This window comes from Hydra vulgaris, chromosome 05 (assembly GCF_038396675.1).
Source record: "Hydra vulgaris chromosome 05, alternate assembly HydraT2T_AEP".
NCBI classification, from domain to species: domain Eukaryota; kingdom Metazoa; phylum Cnidaria; class Hydrozoa; order Anthoathecata; family Hydridae; genus Hydra; species Hydra vulgaris.
Genome location: NC_088924.1, coordinates 16,174,566 through 16,190,691, shown reverse-complemented (window position 1 = coordinate 16,190,691; position 16,126 = coordinate 16,174,566). Strand labels below are relative to the sequence as shown.

The 16,126-nt window shown below is 26.0% G+C and overlaps 1 protein-coding gene across 7 annotated transcripts in view; it reads right to left on the bottom strand.

Moving 5' to 3' along the window:
• Positions 1-16,126, bottom strand: part of LOC136071891 (fibroin heavy chain-like) — a 118,957-nt gene that overhangs the window by 60,824 nt on the left and 42,007 nt on the right. For all 7 annotated transcript variants that reach the window (XM_065797516.1, XM_065797517.1, XM_065797518.1 and 4 more), the window contains exons 13-16: positions 15,588-15,780; positions 6,244-6,399; positions 6,055-6,162; positions 1,919-2,181 (exon numbers count right to left, since the gene is read on the bottom strand). In XM_065797516.1, coding sequence (XP_065653588.1) covers positions 1,919-2,181; positions 6,055-6,162; positions 6,244-6,399; positions 15,588-15,780 — 720 coding nt within the window. The remainder of the gene's footprint in view (positions 1-1,918; positions 2,182-6,054; positions 6,163-6,243; positions 6,400-15,587; positions 15,781-16,126) is intronic.

Sequence of the window (16,126 nt, the reverse complement as noted above, 5' to 3'; positions counted from 1 at the left end):
AAATAATATTTTGAAAAAGGAATTCAATTCTATTTATATTAATAAAATGTTTTTAATGTAGTCATTAGACCATTTAGTATTTAGGAAATTGAAATCTCTGATTATTATCAACTCCTTAATGTTGAACTTTCATAAAACTTAGCATTTTAAATCACATTACTCAGATCTATAATACATTCCATATCAGATGGCCTATATATACATTCAACTAAATATTTGGATCTGCATACAGTTTTTATTGTCCAAACTTGTTCAATACTACTGGAAGTAAAACAAATAACTTCAAATTGATACAAAATTCATTTTATTGTCTATATATAACGCTAAGCTCCCTCTTTTTCTTCCATCACTTCTATCTCCTCTGTAGAAATTATAACCAGTTATGTTGATACTCAAAAATTCATCAAACCAAGCCATTTTATTTTTTCATTATAATTTTATTCATCAAGCCATTTTATTTTTTAGAGATGTACCATTGGTTTATAAGAAACTTAAATAATTTTTCTTTCCTTTATTAGGATAAAAATTCAATTTTGAGTTTAACAATACCATTTTTGAGTTTAACAATATCATTTTTATAGATAGCATATCAAAAAAGCAAGTTACACTCTCTTATTTTATTAAGTTTTTGCCCTTTTTTGACGTAAATTAAAATCCTTATATCTCTCTGCTTCTGCCAAACCCAAGTTTACAAAAATCATTTTAAATTTTAAATCGTTTTTAAATTTTTGCAGCATGTGATAAAGGATTTATTTTGATTTGTTTTATAATCCAACCAAGACATGGCTTATCATGCTATCATAGGTAAGCAAGACATGGCCTGGTTTATCTTGCTTATCTAACTTGTTAGAATTTTTTTATATAAAAAAGTGGTTTATAATTAACTTTATTGTTTTGGAAGTTTATCAACTAATTCTTTAACTTTCGTTGACCTTTGTGCCCAATTTACTGCAGATGATTCAGCCAAACCAAATACTATCACTTTTTTTTTGTTCTCTCTTTTTCTTTGTCTGCAGCATATACCATTATTAACTGATCCAGAGGTTTTTTCGAGTTTCTTGACACAACAGTTGACCATTTTTCACAACCAACATTAATTTCAAGAATTTTTTTTATTTTAGCTTTTTTTGTTTTTTTAACTCTCAACCTTTTTCCTCAACTTAATATTTTCATTTTTTTTTTTTTTGTTATTCACTTCCTCAAGGCCAAGAAGGCCACTACAGATGAGGAGGCTACTTAATAGTGGTTATAACCCTCTCTCAACTCTATAACTCCGAAACACGAACCTTGACGAACAAGGCTGCTGCGCAGAGAAACAAGTTGATTTTCAAGTGATACATCTCTTTCAAAGTGGTTATTTATAATTGAATTCAATTGTTCTTTGAGTTTTCAAGTTTTCAAACAACTTTTTTATAGTGCTTATTTTATATATTCTTATATAATCGTTTTCAAGATTTTAAGTTTGTTCGGTGAATTTTAAGTGATACAATTTTTTCAGAGAGGTTATTTATAATTGAATTTTTCTTTTAGTTACCTTAATGTAGCATTAAATCAACTTTTGTTGATATTTGTCATTTGTCTGGGTTTATTTTAAATTTTTATAATAGTTTATTTATTATTTAAAACTTTTGACAAATATTCAATATTTATGTTATTATTCAATATATATAAAAATGACTCAATTAAATAATGAATATGCATTAATAAAGTTTACTAAAAGTTTTCAAGACTATTAGTTACTAAAAGCGCAAAATAAAATTTAATTTCAAACTAATTTAAATTAAAAACTAATAAAATATATAAAATTGATAAAATAATTTACTGATTTTATATAATAAACTTGTTTTTGTCACAAAAAAGTTATAAAATTTTTTAAAGTAATAAAGCAGAAAACCCATCAGCTGCTGGAATTGCTTACCATTGTTTTTAGAGCATTCCCAGTACTTCGAACACCATTTGCTACTTTAGGCATTGAATTGCAGACTTTTTTAATATCATCTGCACTTCTGAATTGAGCAAAATTAACTACTTGAAAGACATCAGAGCCATAAACCATAATATTAATATAAGTTCCACTTAATGAGTACATTCTAATTATGTTGTAAACCATACGTCGAAAAAATCCAAACTTTTCAACATCAACACCGTCGACTAAAATTCCAACATTTGCACGACTTAAGTCTAAAAATTAAGATCATAAGAAATAAAAATAAAAAAAGGCCCTTTCTTTATAAGGCATTGTATCTATTATCGATAATTTAATGCTACAAACATTCCAGCTATTGAAAGTGAAAACCTTAAAATACAATGTGAAATCAGAAATTCGTTGTTGAATAAATTTTTGATAAAGCTATTTGCTTGTGGTTTATGTAGAGTACCAACTTCTTATTTCTGTTATTAACAAGGTCAGTTAGCTAAATGTGTGGTGTATAGACAAAAGATTCATGCAGTTGATATATAAATATGCTATATATATATATATATATATATATATATATATATATATATATATATATATATATATATATATATATATATATATATATATACATATATATATATATATATATCATATATATGTATATATATATATATATATATATATATATATATATATATATATATATATATATATATATATATATATATATATATATATATATATATATATATATGATATATATATATATATTTTATTTATGATATATGTATGATATATACATTAGGGTAGGTCGATTTTAGCTTTTTTTTTGAATTTTAAGTTGCGTAATGTTGCAGTTACTGTGTCTAGGTTAGAAATGAGGTTTTGCCAAATCTCAAGTATCCTGTTTTAAAAATGGCTTGCGGATTTACATTTCAAGTCTTAATTTTGGACTAGTTTTGTTAAATTGTGAATTTTAAATGTTGAAATATTTTATTTTAAGAATAATAATCTTGTTTTAAAATATCTTGTTTCGAATTTATAAAGTAACCAATAAACGATTTCTTGAAAAGTGCAATTGTTTTAAGAAGCCAATAAATTTTCGCTAAATCATTTACACGCATTTAAATTTAAATTTTGCTAATCTTTTTTGTATTTAAAAGTTCTTGTTTGTATTTTAAAGTATTATATCTTGTTTGTATTTAAAAGTTGGTTTTAAAATTAAATATTAAGTATTAAAAAGTAGGTTCAAAAAAAAATCGCAAATTAAAGAAATCTTTTAATACCAAAGGTAAATACTTATGATTATTATATTTAGAGTAATGTTTTTACCTGTTTATACTAAATAACTTTTGTTTTGCAACTTTTCGAAGGAACTAATGGATTTACTTAATTTAGTCGGAAAAACTTATGGTTTTACTCAATTCCAATTACATTTATAATTAGTCCACGAGAAATGCCAGAACATAAAGGCTACAATTACACGGATGAAAAGTGAAAAAAAATATTGTGGTGGCCCATGTGAATTATCAATAACAGATCCAAGCACTTTTAGACAGGTTATTCAGTACTATTACTACCTTGTTCATATAAATCCAAATGCAGATATCGTATTAGTGACTGAGCAAATAAGCAATAACATAAAATCAATTTGGGCTACAGTAAACCAAAGTTTACCTCTTATAACAGACAAATCTATTAATAGGAAAGTTAAAGATCTTCTCGTACTTGTTAAGGATATTATTCGCAAGCACGGAAAAGCAAGCGCTAAAAGAAATCTTGATGCAAACTTAGACAAACTTTTTGATATTTCTGCATGTTCCTGTTCATTAGATGTGTTTCCCTGTAGTGACAGAAAAGTTTCATGTAATAAAGAAAATTGCATAGAAGAACATATTGTATGCCTTTGTTCTCAAAGTAATAAAGCACCTCTTGAAGACAGAGCTTATCTTCGTGATCAGAGGAAAAAAATTGGTCCACAAAGTGCCTATCAACTTTCTTCCGTTGATAGATTTTCTGTCAAAAGGATTCAAAGACTTGATAAAGAATGAAAAAAATTATCTCATAAACTAGTTGATGAAGATGAATCCCTCATACGACACGTAAACTTAATTGAAGAAACAAGTGATTTAACCATTACGGAGGTAAATATTTTATAAATACATGAAAAATTTGTAGTAGATGAAACAAAAAGTATTTTATTGTATTAACTTTTTTTAGGATGAAGGTGAATGGCACAAAAAGAGCTCGTAACGGAAGTTACGAGCTCTTTTTGTGAAACTTGATGTTGACACAACCGGGTCAAGAAGCTTCAGTGGTCTACTTGGCAAAAGATGTGCTGAAAATATTCAGGATAGAAATCAAGTTTCGTTTGAATGTATTGAAAACCCAATTGTAGATAAATATATTCCAGAAGAAATACTAACAGACCTTAGTTACGATCAAAGACTTTTATTTGAATATTGCAAAGGAATAGGTATTGGTAAAGTTTCTGATAAATGGGCTGCCTATAAAATTGGACCGCTTAACCATGCAAGGTGGTTAACACTAGCTATTCGCCTTTTTTGTTTGTATACTAGAGATAATCAACCAACTGTTTCTTTAAAAAAACTTGTATATTTTATTGTTCAGGTTTACGCTCCAGCGTGGTTCGAAATAAAAAAATCTTCAAAATTTCACGAATCCCCACGCCTTATTTTTTCTACTATTACTAGAATAAATAATCTCCCCTTTGATGATATTAAACACATTGTTAAAAAAAAACATTAAAAACAACACATTGTGTCTAAAACCTGAAAATATTCTTTATGCCATGCTAAAAGATAATGACGGCAATATACGAAACTTTGGTTTTCAAATCTTACTGGCTCTAAGGCAAAGGTATTTTTTTTATAATTAACTAAAATAAATTTAAAAAAAAGACACATAAAATGTGGTAATTGCCTTTGATTTATATTTATAGAGTAAACAACAAAAGTTTGGAAGTAGATTTGAAGAAAATTCTGGAAATTAATTTTAATGCTAATCATTGGTATGAGTTGGTTGAAATCATCAATACTAAATTTTTGGAGCCCCCAACAACACAAAATTTTTCAATTGAGCAAATCCAATATATGATTGACAATAATGTTGAACCTGAAATCCCCGACTTTCCATCTCACTCCCAGAGTGTTAAGCGAGGGGTAAAACTTGTGTCAGAAGCATCCCAATATGTCTATGGATTCGAGAATCGACACAGCTGTATTTTAACTAAACTACTTAGCAGGAAGATGCGAAAACCATATGTTTCAAAAGGGCATTATTTCCATTCTTATGATGATATTTTTTAATTAAAAATGTTTTCCTAAATATATATAACCATGTTAAAAATGTTTTAAATTGTAAAAATAATGTTTATTTTGATATTCTTACGTAAATATAAGAATAAAAGTTTCACTTTTTAAATCTTCAAATAGTTAACAAGTTGTTATAAAATTAGCTTAATTGTTATAAATTATTATAAACTTAAATCATTCAGAAATGCAGTTAATTGAAAAAAAAAAAAAAAATATGAACATATTTAAAACGTCAATTTTTGCATATAACGCCTTTTAAGGTGTTTTTTCGCATAATCCTACAAATCTTTGAATTTAAATCCGCAAGCGATTCTTCATCCAAAATCTCTCAAATTTTGAGAGTAATCATATTTTAACTGTCTCCAACTACTGCAATATTACGCAATATGCGGAATTAAAATCAACCTACCTTAATATACATATATATATAAATGATATACACGATATATATATATATATATATATATATATATATATATATATATATATATATATATATATATATGTGTATACATATATATACATACATATATAACTGGACTATATAACGTATATAACTGGACTATATAACTGTGACATATGAAAATGCAACCACTATAGAGGTTATTGTCAAGAAAATCAATAATACAGTTGAGGAACAACACAAAGAACTCAATATTGTGGAACCCCAGAAGTTACTGGAAATGAAGGAGAGTGTTTTAAGGTAAGTTACCAGTAGCAGGGTGATTATTGATACTAATCTGGACATTAGCTAAAAATAATACATTGAACATTATAAAAAAGATGTTTTATACTTACGCCCGTAGCTAATAGATTTCAATCCAGCTTTCCAATTCCATTTTTCTTGTACTCTTATCATGCTGGCAGTGCCGGTTATTGATGCCATAATATTGCCAGTTCCAGCAGCTGAAATAAATAAAAATGTATGACAAATATTTTAAAAATTTGAATTAAACTTTTTGTTCCAGGAAGTTGATAAAAATTTACTTTGTGTAAGTGAACTCAACATTGAAGATAGCGCTTCTTTAGCAACCACAGCCTTTGCATCACCAGCTATTGTATATTCTTGTGCAACAACATCTTTAATTTCACTTAAAATTTCTCCAGAATCAGGCCCAGGCGCAACCACCCAAACTTTAACACCTATGATTTATAAACAACTAAGTATAGATAAAAATATATGAAAACAAATAAAATTAAAAAAATGATTATATATGTGCCATTTAATTGCTAAAGTCTTCAAAAAGACAAAAAAATAATTTTAAATTTACTTAAAATTTGGTAAAGTATATGTTGAAATATTTTTTACAGTTTAATCTTGTGCTTGCAGTGAAATAGTTTAAGATGTGCTTAGAAAGCAAATATAATCTACATCTAAAGCTTAAATAGCCAATGATAGCAGCATCAAAAACAGGTAAAACTAAAAACTATTCAATATATATTGTTAAAAATATATTTAATTTAATAAAGGATAATCTTTTTATTGTTAATTTTTCCTAAAACCAGTTTAAAAGTTAAACTCTAATTAAAAATATAGAATTCACAAGTATTGTAGAATTCACAATTATTTTTACAAGAAGAAACTTTGTTAATCAAGTAAATACAAAAATTTTATTGTTAAATTTTGCCTTATACTTCATTCTACAACTGTCCTCAAATTAATGATGCTGTAGAGTAAAATAAACTTTTGTAAACAACCACAAGCAATTAACAACTTAAAACTGTTGATATAATGAGAAAGATCTTTAAAAAATACCTTTTTCTCCCAATAAAATAAAGATAAGCAAATGAAATAGCAGCTTATTATGATCATAATTGTAAACGCAATGATCATGATTAGCAGCTTACTATGATCATAATTGCTAACATAGCAAAAAGTTTTTTTGCTATGAAACTGAACAAGAATTTCAAAACTACTTTAACAGTACAATTGTTCAAGACTTAACACTATCTGTTTGAGACCTAAGGGAAATTTTTATGATTTTAAAGCTTTGAGTGTAGTAAAATGGTTTTGATGTTGGGTAGAAGAAGGGTTAGAGTCGAGTTTAGTTTGATAACAGTATGTGTTTGGTAACAGTATGCTATATTAAAATAACACATTGTAGTTCCATAAACTGGAGTGACTGGATTTTTTTTTATCTTGTTGTAAGAAACGAAGGGCTTTTTTGTTTTTTTTGCTGCAATAAATAACTTATATATATATATATATATATATATATATATATATATATATATATATATATATATATATATATATATATATATATATATATATATATATATATATATATATATATATATATATATACTATTTTGAAATTATATAAAAATTTATTTTAAGTTGATATTAATTAAAAGACTTATTTTCATTCTTTTATTTAGAATACCATTTTACCAGTATATTTTTATATGTTCTGAAATTGTTCATGAAATAATTTCAATGATTGTTCTTCTATTACTTACTTCAAAACAAAAATTGAAGATTAAAAAAAATAAATAAAACTTAGACTACATATATTTGTATTGGAATTAGTATCTGGAAATCTGGACCTAAAGTATTTAATCTTGATCAAATACTTTTGACCCCAACTCTGGCTAAAAGATCAAAGAATTTGGCAATATCAGCAAATACCAATAAAAACTTTGTAATCTTTTACAAGAGAATACTAATTTAAGTTTAAAATTCTTTTCTGAATATCATGTCTTTCATATCTGAGTGATAAGATTTATTACAGAGTATAGTGACCGGGGCCCCAGCCCCGGCTAAAAACAGAGGTTTTTGCAAACCCGGCCCCGGCTAAACAAACACAATTTGCAGGGGTTACTAGCCGGGGCTGGATTTTTGTTGTTGTTGTTGCTGTTTTTTTTTTAAAGTTAAAATTTGTTATGAAAGTTTAAGAAAATATAAGAAAAAGTCACAAAAATAATATATACAAATATAATATAATTCATAAATATTTACAATGACAAATAAGAAAGAACAAAGTGATATATGGTGTCTTTAAAAGATAGGAAAAGAAGCAATGATCTTAGAGAGAGTATGAGAGTAGTAATTATATTTATAGTGTGTATCAGAGAAGATGATAATGATGCCAATGATTAAGATGATGATGATGATCATTGTCATCATCATCATCTTAATCATCATAATCAACTGTATGCTTCATGATGATAATGATGATGATGATGATGATGATGATGATGATGATGATGATGATGATGATGATGATGATGATGATGATGATGATAATGATGATGATGATACTATGATGATGATGATGATGATATTATGATGATGATGATATTATGATGATAATGATGATGATGATGATGATGATGGTGATGATGATGATGATGATGATGATGATGATGATGATGATGATGATGATGATGATGGTGATGATGATAGTGATGATGATGATGGTGATGATGATAGTGATGATGATGACAATGAGATGATATATATACCTTTATATAAAATATATCATGAATTTTAAATAACAATAATATATTTATAAGGAATATCAATAGTAATGCAGCCCCGGTCACAAACCCGGCCCCGGCCCCAGCTATGTTTTATCAAACCCCACCCCGGCCCCGGCCTCGGTCAAATATCAACCCCGGTCGCTTATTAACAGAGTAGTCATAAATATTTAAAAAAACAGTAAAATTGTCACATAAATCTGAGATAAAATAGATCACATAGATAAAATGCTTTTTAAAATTTTATACATTTTTCTTAATTAGTTAATTTGATAGTTTTTTCTAAATATTTCATAAGATAGGCAATCCCTTTGAATGTTTATTTTTCCATCCTTGTAAAAAACATTTGATGTACCTAGGCATGTTTGCTAATGATAATCTTTACTGATTTTTAAGTGTTATTAACATTGGAAAGATTTACTAAATAATGTTCCTTTTAGAAAAAGTGCAAAAGTGTATTAAAATATGTTAGACTTGCTCAGTCAATACTAAACCTTTACTGCTTTAGTTTGCTGTTAAATTTTTTTTTCCTCTAATTTATAAACATTTTTTATATTAAACTTATTTCCCCAAGGCACCGGAGAGGTCAATTTTTTTTTCAATTTTATTCGAAACTCACTCTCAATCCAATTCAAAAAAAAATTCTTGTTATATAAGGCTGCTGTGCAGAGAAACAGGTTGAGTGTGGTATATCCAGAGTAGGACATCCAATACCAAAAACCGGTATCCCAGTATACCAGCCATTTTTCCAATACTGATACCAAGCTCTCAATACCGGTATATATTGGTGTTTCAGTTATTTTTTTATCGGGCAGAAATTGTTCGATAAGACTTTGTGCATGTTTTGACACTGAAATTTTTAGAGAAATATAAGCATGAAAATATCACTGAAGAAAATTTTAATTATAAAAATGGATAAAAAAAAGACTTTCTTAGATGTAGAAAGCCTTTTTTAATATTTAGTTACTAAAGTATTAAATAAGTTAAATTTGTATTTTGAAATAACAAACTCTTTTAATAATTAGTTAAAATATCTAAGCGAGTATCACTGAGAAGAACATAGATTATCAAAATAAAAAAAAACCTTTCTTAGATAGAGAGTTTTTTTTTAATATTTAGATCACCGTTTGCTTTAATTTTTTTTAAATATAATTAGATGTTTTTTGGAGAGAATATTACTTTTACACTTTGTTTTTTGTTGTGTTGTGCTATATTTTATTTGTTCTATATGTATTTGTAAATATAACAACAACAACAACAAATAAAGATAAAGAATAAATTTAAAAAGAATAAATATTTAACACACATGTATTCAAAGGCAAGATTTAAAAAAAAAAAAAACATCTCTATATAATATAGAGATATAAATATGTTTTTGTATTCATATAATAAAGAGATTTTGTTATGTTTTTTTCATATAACATATTGATTTTAAGATTCTGAGTGGAGTCCATACACATTTAAGGACATCTTACCAAATAAATTTATTAAAAAAATCTAGTTAAAGTTTCAATTTGGCAATCCACTGCTGGTGTTTCCACTACACCTAATTTGCAACACGCAAGACCCAGAAATAAAATTTCAACTTATTTTACAAAAAGGCGAAGACAGAGATACACCGACAAATGTTTTAGCTAAAATGACTGCCACCTACAGTTTGCCATTCAGGGTTTTTATAACATCCAAATGGGCTAAGAAAATCGCTGATTGCTCAAGGTTTCGACGTGTCAAAAGCATCCGAATCCATTCGCCAAATAGTTATGAAACATGCTACTAAAATTCAAAACTAAAATAATAAAAGAATTATCTGAACTTCAAAAGCAAGGAAACCAATTTAGTTATATTTGATGAGCGAACTTCTTTATAAAATAGACATTATTTGAACATTAATGCTCATTCTCAAAACAGATTTTGGAATTTGGGTTTAGCACAATTTAATGGACATTTCCCAGCAGAAATGTGTGTTAAGTTAATTGACAACCTACCAAAAAAACACAGCTTAAAAATTGATCGCGATATCCTATGTATTACCACGCATGGTGCATCGGTTATGAAGAAATGGAGACGATTAATGTCCATCAACCAACAACTTTGTCTAACCCATGGAATCCTATTGGCTTTGGTTGATACTTTGTATTAAACAACAATTGTGGACTTGACAAATGATTATTTTGAATCTGATGAAGATAGTGCTGATAAGATTTGAAATGAATATAATAAAGACCATTTAGACGGATTAAGGATTTTTTAGAGTTCACCAAATTCAAATGAACTTGCGAATAATTTGGCTTCATTGATAAGCAAAGTTAGAAAAGTTGTAAAGCTGTTTAGACAATCACAGACAAAAAATTAAATCCTTCAAGTTTATGTAAAAACTGAACATGGTAAAGAACCATAAACCATACTAGATAGTAAGATCAGATGGTACAGCTTACTTTTTATGCTAAAGCGTTTTTATAAATAAAAAAATTCCATTCAAAAAGCCCTGATTGACTTTAATTCAGCTATTAACTTTACGGAACCTGAATTAGAATTGATATTATTAATTCTATGTTGCTAAAAGTGAAATTGGCTGTAGAGGCTTTATGTCAGAGAGATGTTAATCTTCTATCAGCTGATACTACCTTGGCATTTATGCTGCAAAACTTGGGCGTAGAACCATTAAGTAACAATATGAAGGCCTCCTACATTAAAAGTATAAAATAAAGACGCACAAATTTAACTTATCTCATACAATATCTTTATATGGGAGATCAAACCCAAAATAATCTTGGTTCAGATATCATATATGATTGGCTAACTAAAACTGCTTCGGTAAATTTAACTGCGCATCTTATCCAGCGGCTCTCCACCATCCAAGTTAAAACTATAGCATTGCCATCCGAAACAGATAATGACAAAGATATCATAATGTGGGAAGACGAACCTTTGAGCTTGACATTACAGGACATGGCCATAAATAATGAGATGAAAATGAAAACAGCACCAAAAACAAATCAAAATATTAACAATTTGACTAAAAGGATACGAAAAGAAATTTCTATATTTAAGAAAGATGGTAGTACGTAGTACCAACTTGAAGTTGGCATACAATTATATTTTAACTATTTCCCCAACAAGCCTAGAAGCTGAATGGGCTTTCTTTTCATCAGGAATGTTATGTACGAAAATTTGGTCATCTTTAAATGACAAAACTTTAAACAATTTATGTTTTTTGCAGGCTTATTTCAATAACAAATTTTTTTTTTAATGTTTCTTTTTTTTTTTTTAAATGAAATAATTTTATACATTGTTTTAACTTAAACAACTTTAAAATAAAGTTTTGGAGCTGTTTGTTTGTTACTTTTGAGTTTTAATGTTTTTTTGAGTAAATATTATATAAATATATACCGGTTTTAATACTGGTATTTGTAAATACCAGTATTAATACCGGTATATCAGTTTTCACTAAATCTAATACCGAAAAACTGGAATTTAATTTTTGGTCCGGTATTGGAAACCTTAATCCAGAGGCGTAAGGTGGATTTGAACCTTGAATCTCTTGATTGTGTTAAAGTTTGTGATAAAGTTCTTCCACTAGTCTACTACCACAAGTTCTACATAAGTTCTACAACCACATTAAAGATACTGTTCAAAGAAGTTTAACTACTATGTATAATGTTCTTCTATATTTATTTCTACATATTATATACTGTTCCAACATTTTTATTTCCACATATTACTTATGACATGAGTTACAATAGTTTTGTTACTTGTGTAACTTTAAGTTAAATGTTTATAATAAAATGCCTTAATTGTTTTAAAATAATTTTTAAGGTCCCCGTTTTGTTAATATAAGTAAACTTGTATTATCAAAACTGAGAATTCCTAACTGTTTTAAAATTGATATTACTAAGGCAAACAATAATAAGTTCTAAGAACATAATTTAATTTTAATACCTTTATAAAATGTTTGCTTTTTTTTTTCACTGCAAATGTAATGAGAATCTTTTTTTTAAACAACTAATTGGACTATATTTGTTCCTTATTTCATATTGAAGACAAGAACATTAAAAAAGAAAATACAAAGAAAAGAAAAAGAAAAAAGGTCAGCAGTGAAGTTTTGAATGAAGAAGACAATAGACAAACGATGAAGAGAATCCATAAATAATAAATTTAGTAAGACAGTTGTACATAACTTCACCAATAAAAAGTATAAAAGTAACAGAAAAGTAACATTAATATTAATATATTAAACATTGCTAATAAATATTAAAAGTTGTTACTACTAAACATAGCTAATTAATGTTAAAATCTGTTTATTAATGTTAAACATTGCTAATAAATATTAAAAGTTGATAGTTACTACTAAACATTGCTAATTTATGCTAAAATCTGTTTATTAATATTAAACATTGCTAATAAATGTTAAAAGTTGTTAGTTACTACTAAATATTGCTAATTAATGTTAAAATCTGTTTATTAACATTTAAAGTTTTTAAATACTGTTGAGCAAAAAATTTAATGAGGTTAATGCAAGTAATGTATACAATAATAAAAACTTAAGAATAAAAATATAAACCATAACTTTACAAAAAAATATAAACAAAAGTTCAATAAGGTTAAGTATAATAAAATGTGCTAACTTTTACAAAAAATGTGCTAACTTATGCAAAAAATGTGCTAACTTATGCAAAAAGATGTAAATCAATACAGAAAACTTAATAAGTGTTAAAGAAACCTCAAAGTGCTAAGATATGTTCATATTAAAGAGAATGTTTAAAAAAAATGTTTAGATTGAATTTTTTTGAGTAGTACAATATAATAAACGTATACCAAGAAAAACTAACTTTGCAGTTTTACTCGATGTTTGCTGTCTCCATGTTAGCGTGTGTATTTTTTCTTTAAAATATATTCTGCAACCTACAGACATAATTTATTCATGTGTGTTTAATTCCAAAATGTTTCAGTATTAAAAATGATGTCATTGTAGGATTTTTCTTTTTTTAATCAATATTATTTGTTTTAGTTTTATTTGTTTTTTAAAATAAGCATTTATCATCAATTCTATAAATTTTTTAGGAAACTAAACAAAAGAATGTTTTTTTATAGAGCGCAAGAACCAAATAAAATTAAGACACTCTTAAATATAATAAATATATAAAAAAGACGTTCATCACATTATATATTTTAAATCTTTTTTCTTTTTATGTAAGCAATGTGAACTTATTTTCTAGTTCATCTAAGCCGTGTATTGCTATGACGTTTTTGTTCTTCTATTGAAGTGACATTTTACAAATTCTTAAATTTTTAATTAATGAATATTTTGGAAAACAACATTATTAGAGATGTTTGCCAAATTCTTTATTATTAGAGATGTTTGCCAAATTCTTTAACTTTTAGGTAGAAAATATTTATAGAATTTATACTTAACAAATTTAGACAGTTTTTTATTAATTAAAGCAATAATTAATGCTTTATGGCAATAATTCGAGACAGATAGCAATTAAAATTGTCAATGTGTTGTAGCACAAAATTGACAATAAAAAGTTTTTCATTAAACGAAAACTTTAATTTCAAAATTGTTCAATTTTAGAAATAAAATAAGCAATACATGTTTTACATGATTAAATAAAAATTTTTAGAATATTTGTATCCAATAAAAATTTTAGCAAACAAATGCTGTTAATTAAATTTTCATATGGTTAAATAATACAAAATAATTTTTTTAACAGAACCTTAATAAGAATAATTATTATTTAATAACAATAAATATAACACAAAACTAATTTATAGCAACAGACAAGCTTAAAATATCTGAAATATTTTATACGAATAGGAACTCTCGAAATTTAGAAAATTATATAACTAAAAAAATTCTATAGTAATTTATGATGAAAAATAAACTTTTATATTATAATAAGTAACTAAACAAATTCTTTAGTAATCTATAATGAAAAAAAAAATTCTATAATTTGAAGAAAAAAAGAATTTTTAGATTTCTTATAAAAATTCTACAATGACATCACATATTAGAACTCTTTGGAATTAAACATTGAATAAATTATAAAATCTGTAGATTGCGAGCTTTAAGTAAACCTATATAGTTAGTTTTTCTGGATATGCATTTATTATTTTGTTTTACTCAAAGAAATTCAGCCCAAACATTCTTTTTAAGCATTCCTTTTAGTATGAACACAACTTGTCTCTTCACTTTGGGATCTCTTTAAAACCATTTAACTATGTGGAATATTGTTCATTAATTAAGTTTTTAATAAATTTTGACTAAGTGTAAAAAGAAATTTTAAATCTTCATGTTAAAAACTAATAATCTTGTTTAAAAAAATATAAATGACTAAAATTTTTTTTTTTCTGTACCTTTAATTTTTTTTTATATTATATATTATTTATATTTCACAAGTTGTTGTTTCACCTTAGTGGTTTGTTATAAATATTGGTTTACTCTTTTCTTATATTATATATTATGAATATTTTGAAATTTAAGTTTTTGTTCCACCTCAGCAATTTATTATATAAATATTGATTTACTCTTTTTATTTATAATCTTGTTTAAAAAAAATATAAATGACTAAAATATTTCTTTTTCTGTACCATTAATCTTTTTTTATATTATATATTATTTATATTTCACAAGTTGTTGTTCCACCTTAGTGGTTTGTTATAAATATTGGTTTACTCTTTTTTTAAATTATATATTATGTATATTTTGCGATTTAAATTGTTGTTCCACCTTACTGATTTAAGTCGTTGTTCCATCTTATTCAAAATTTTTAAAAGCTATAAATAAAAATAAAAAAGTAACTAAATAAAGTTATAAATAACAAACCATGACTTGAATTTTTTAATACCTAAACTTTTAAACTTCTCTCCAACTTCTTTGAGTTTACTCTTGTCACTAGAGGTTCCTGTAACCAACAAGAATAAAATGTTTGGGTTGTTATTTTTAGATTTTTGAACAGAAAATAATTGAAACATTTCTTCCAAAGCTGCTGCGGTGTTTCGATATTTTGTTTGGATAAAAGGTATTGATCCACAATATTTCTGAAAAAAAGTTAAATATGTGAAAAAGAGTTAAATATGTAGATGTATATTTATTACTAACTTTATTAGGATGGTGCAAAACATAGATGATGACATCAAATTGAAATATATATATAAGATAATAGTTACAAATAAGAAAAATACAAGTTAAAATCATTTTGAAAAATCATTCAGACATTATTGAAAAGCACTACAATTACAAATTTTTGCATATTAATAAAAATAAATAAAATACAGAGGATACTTTGTAAAGCATTGTGGTGATAGGAGAATAAAAAACGAGTCTATAAAAACATCTTTTCCCAATTAGGATGCATGCAGTACCTCAGTTGGCAGTACTGCAGCA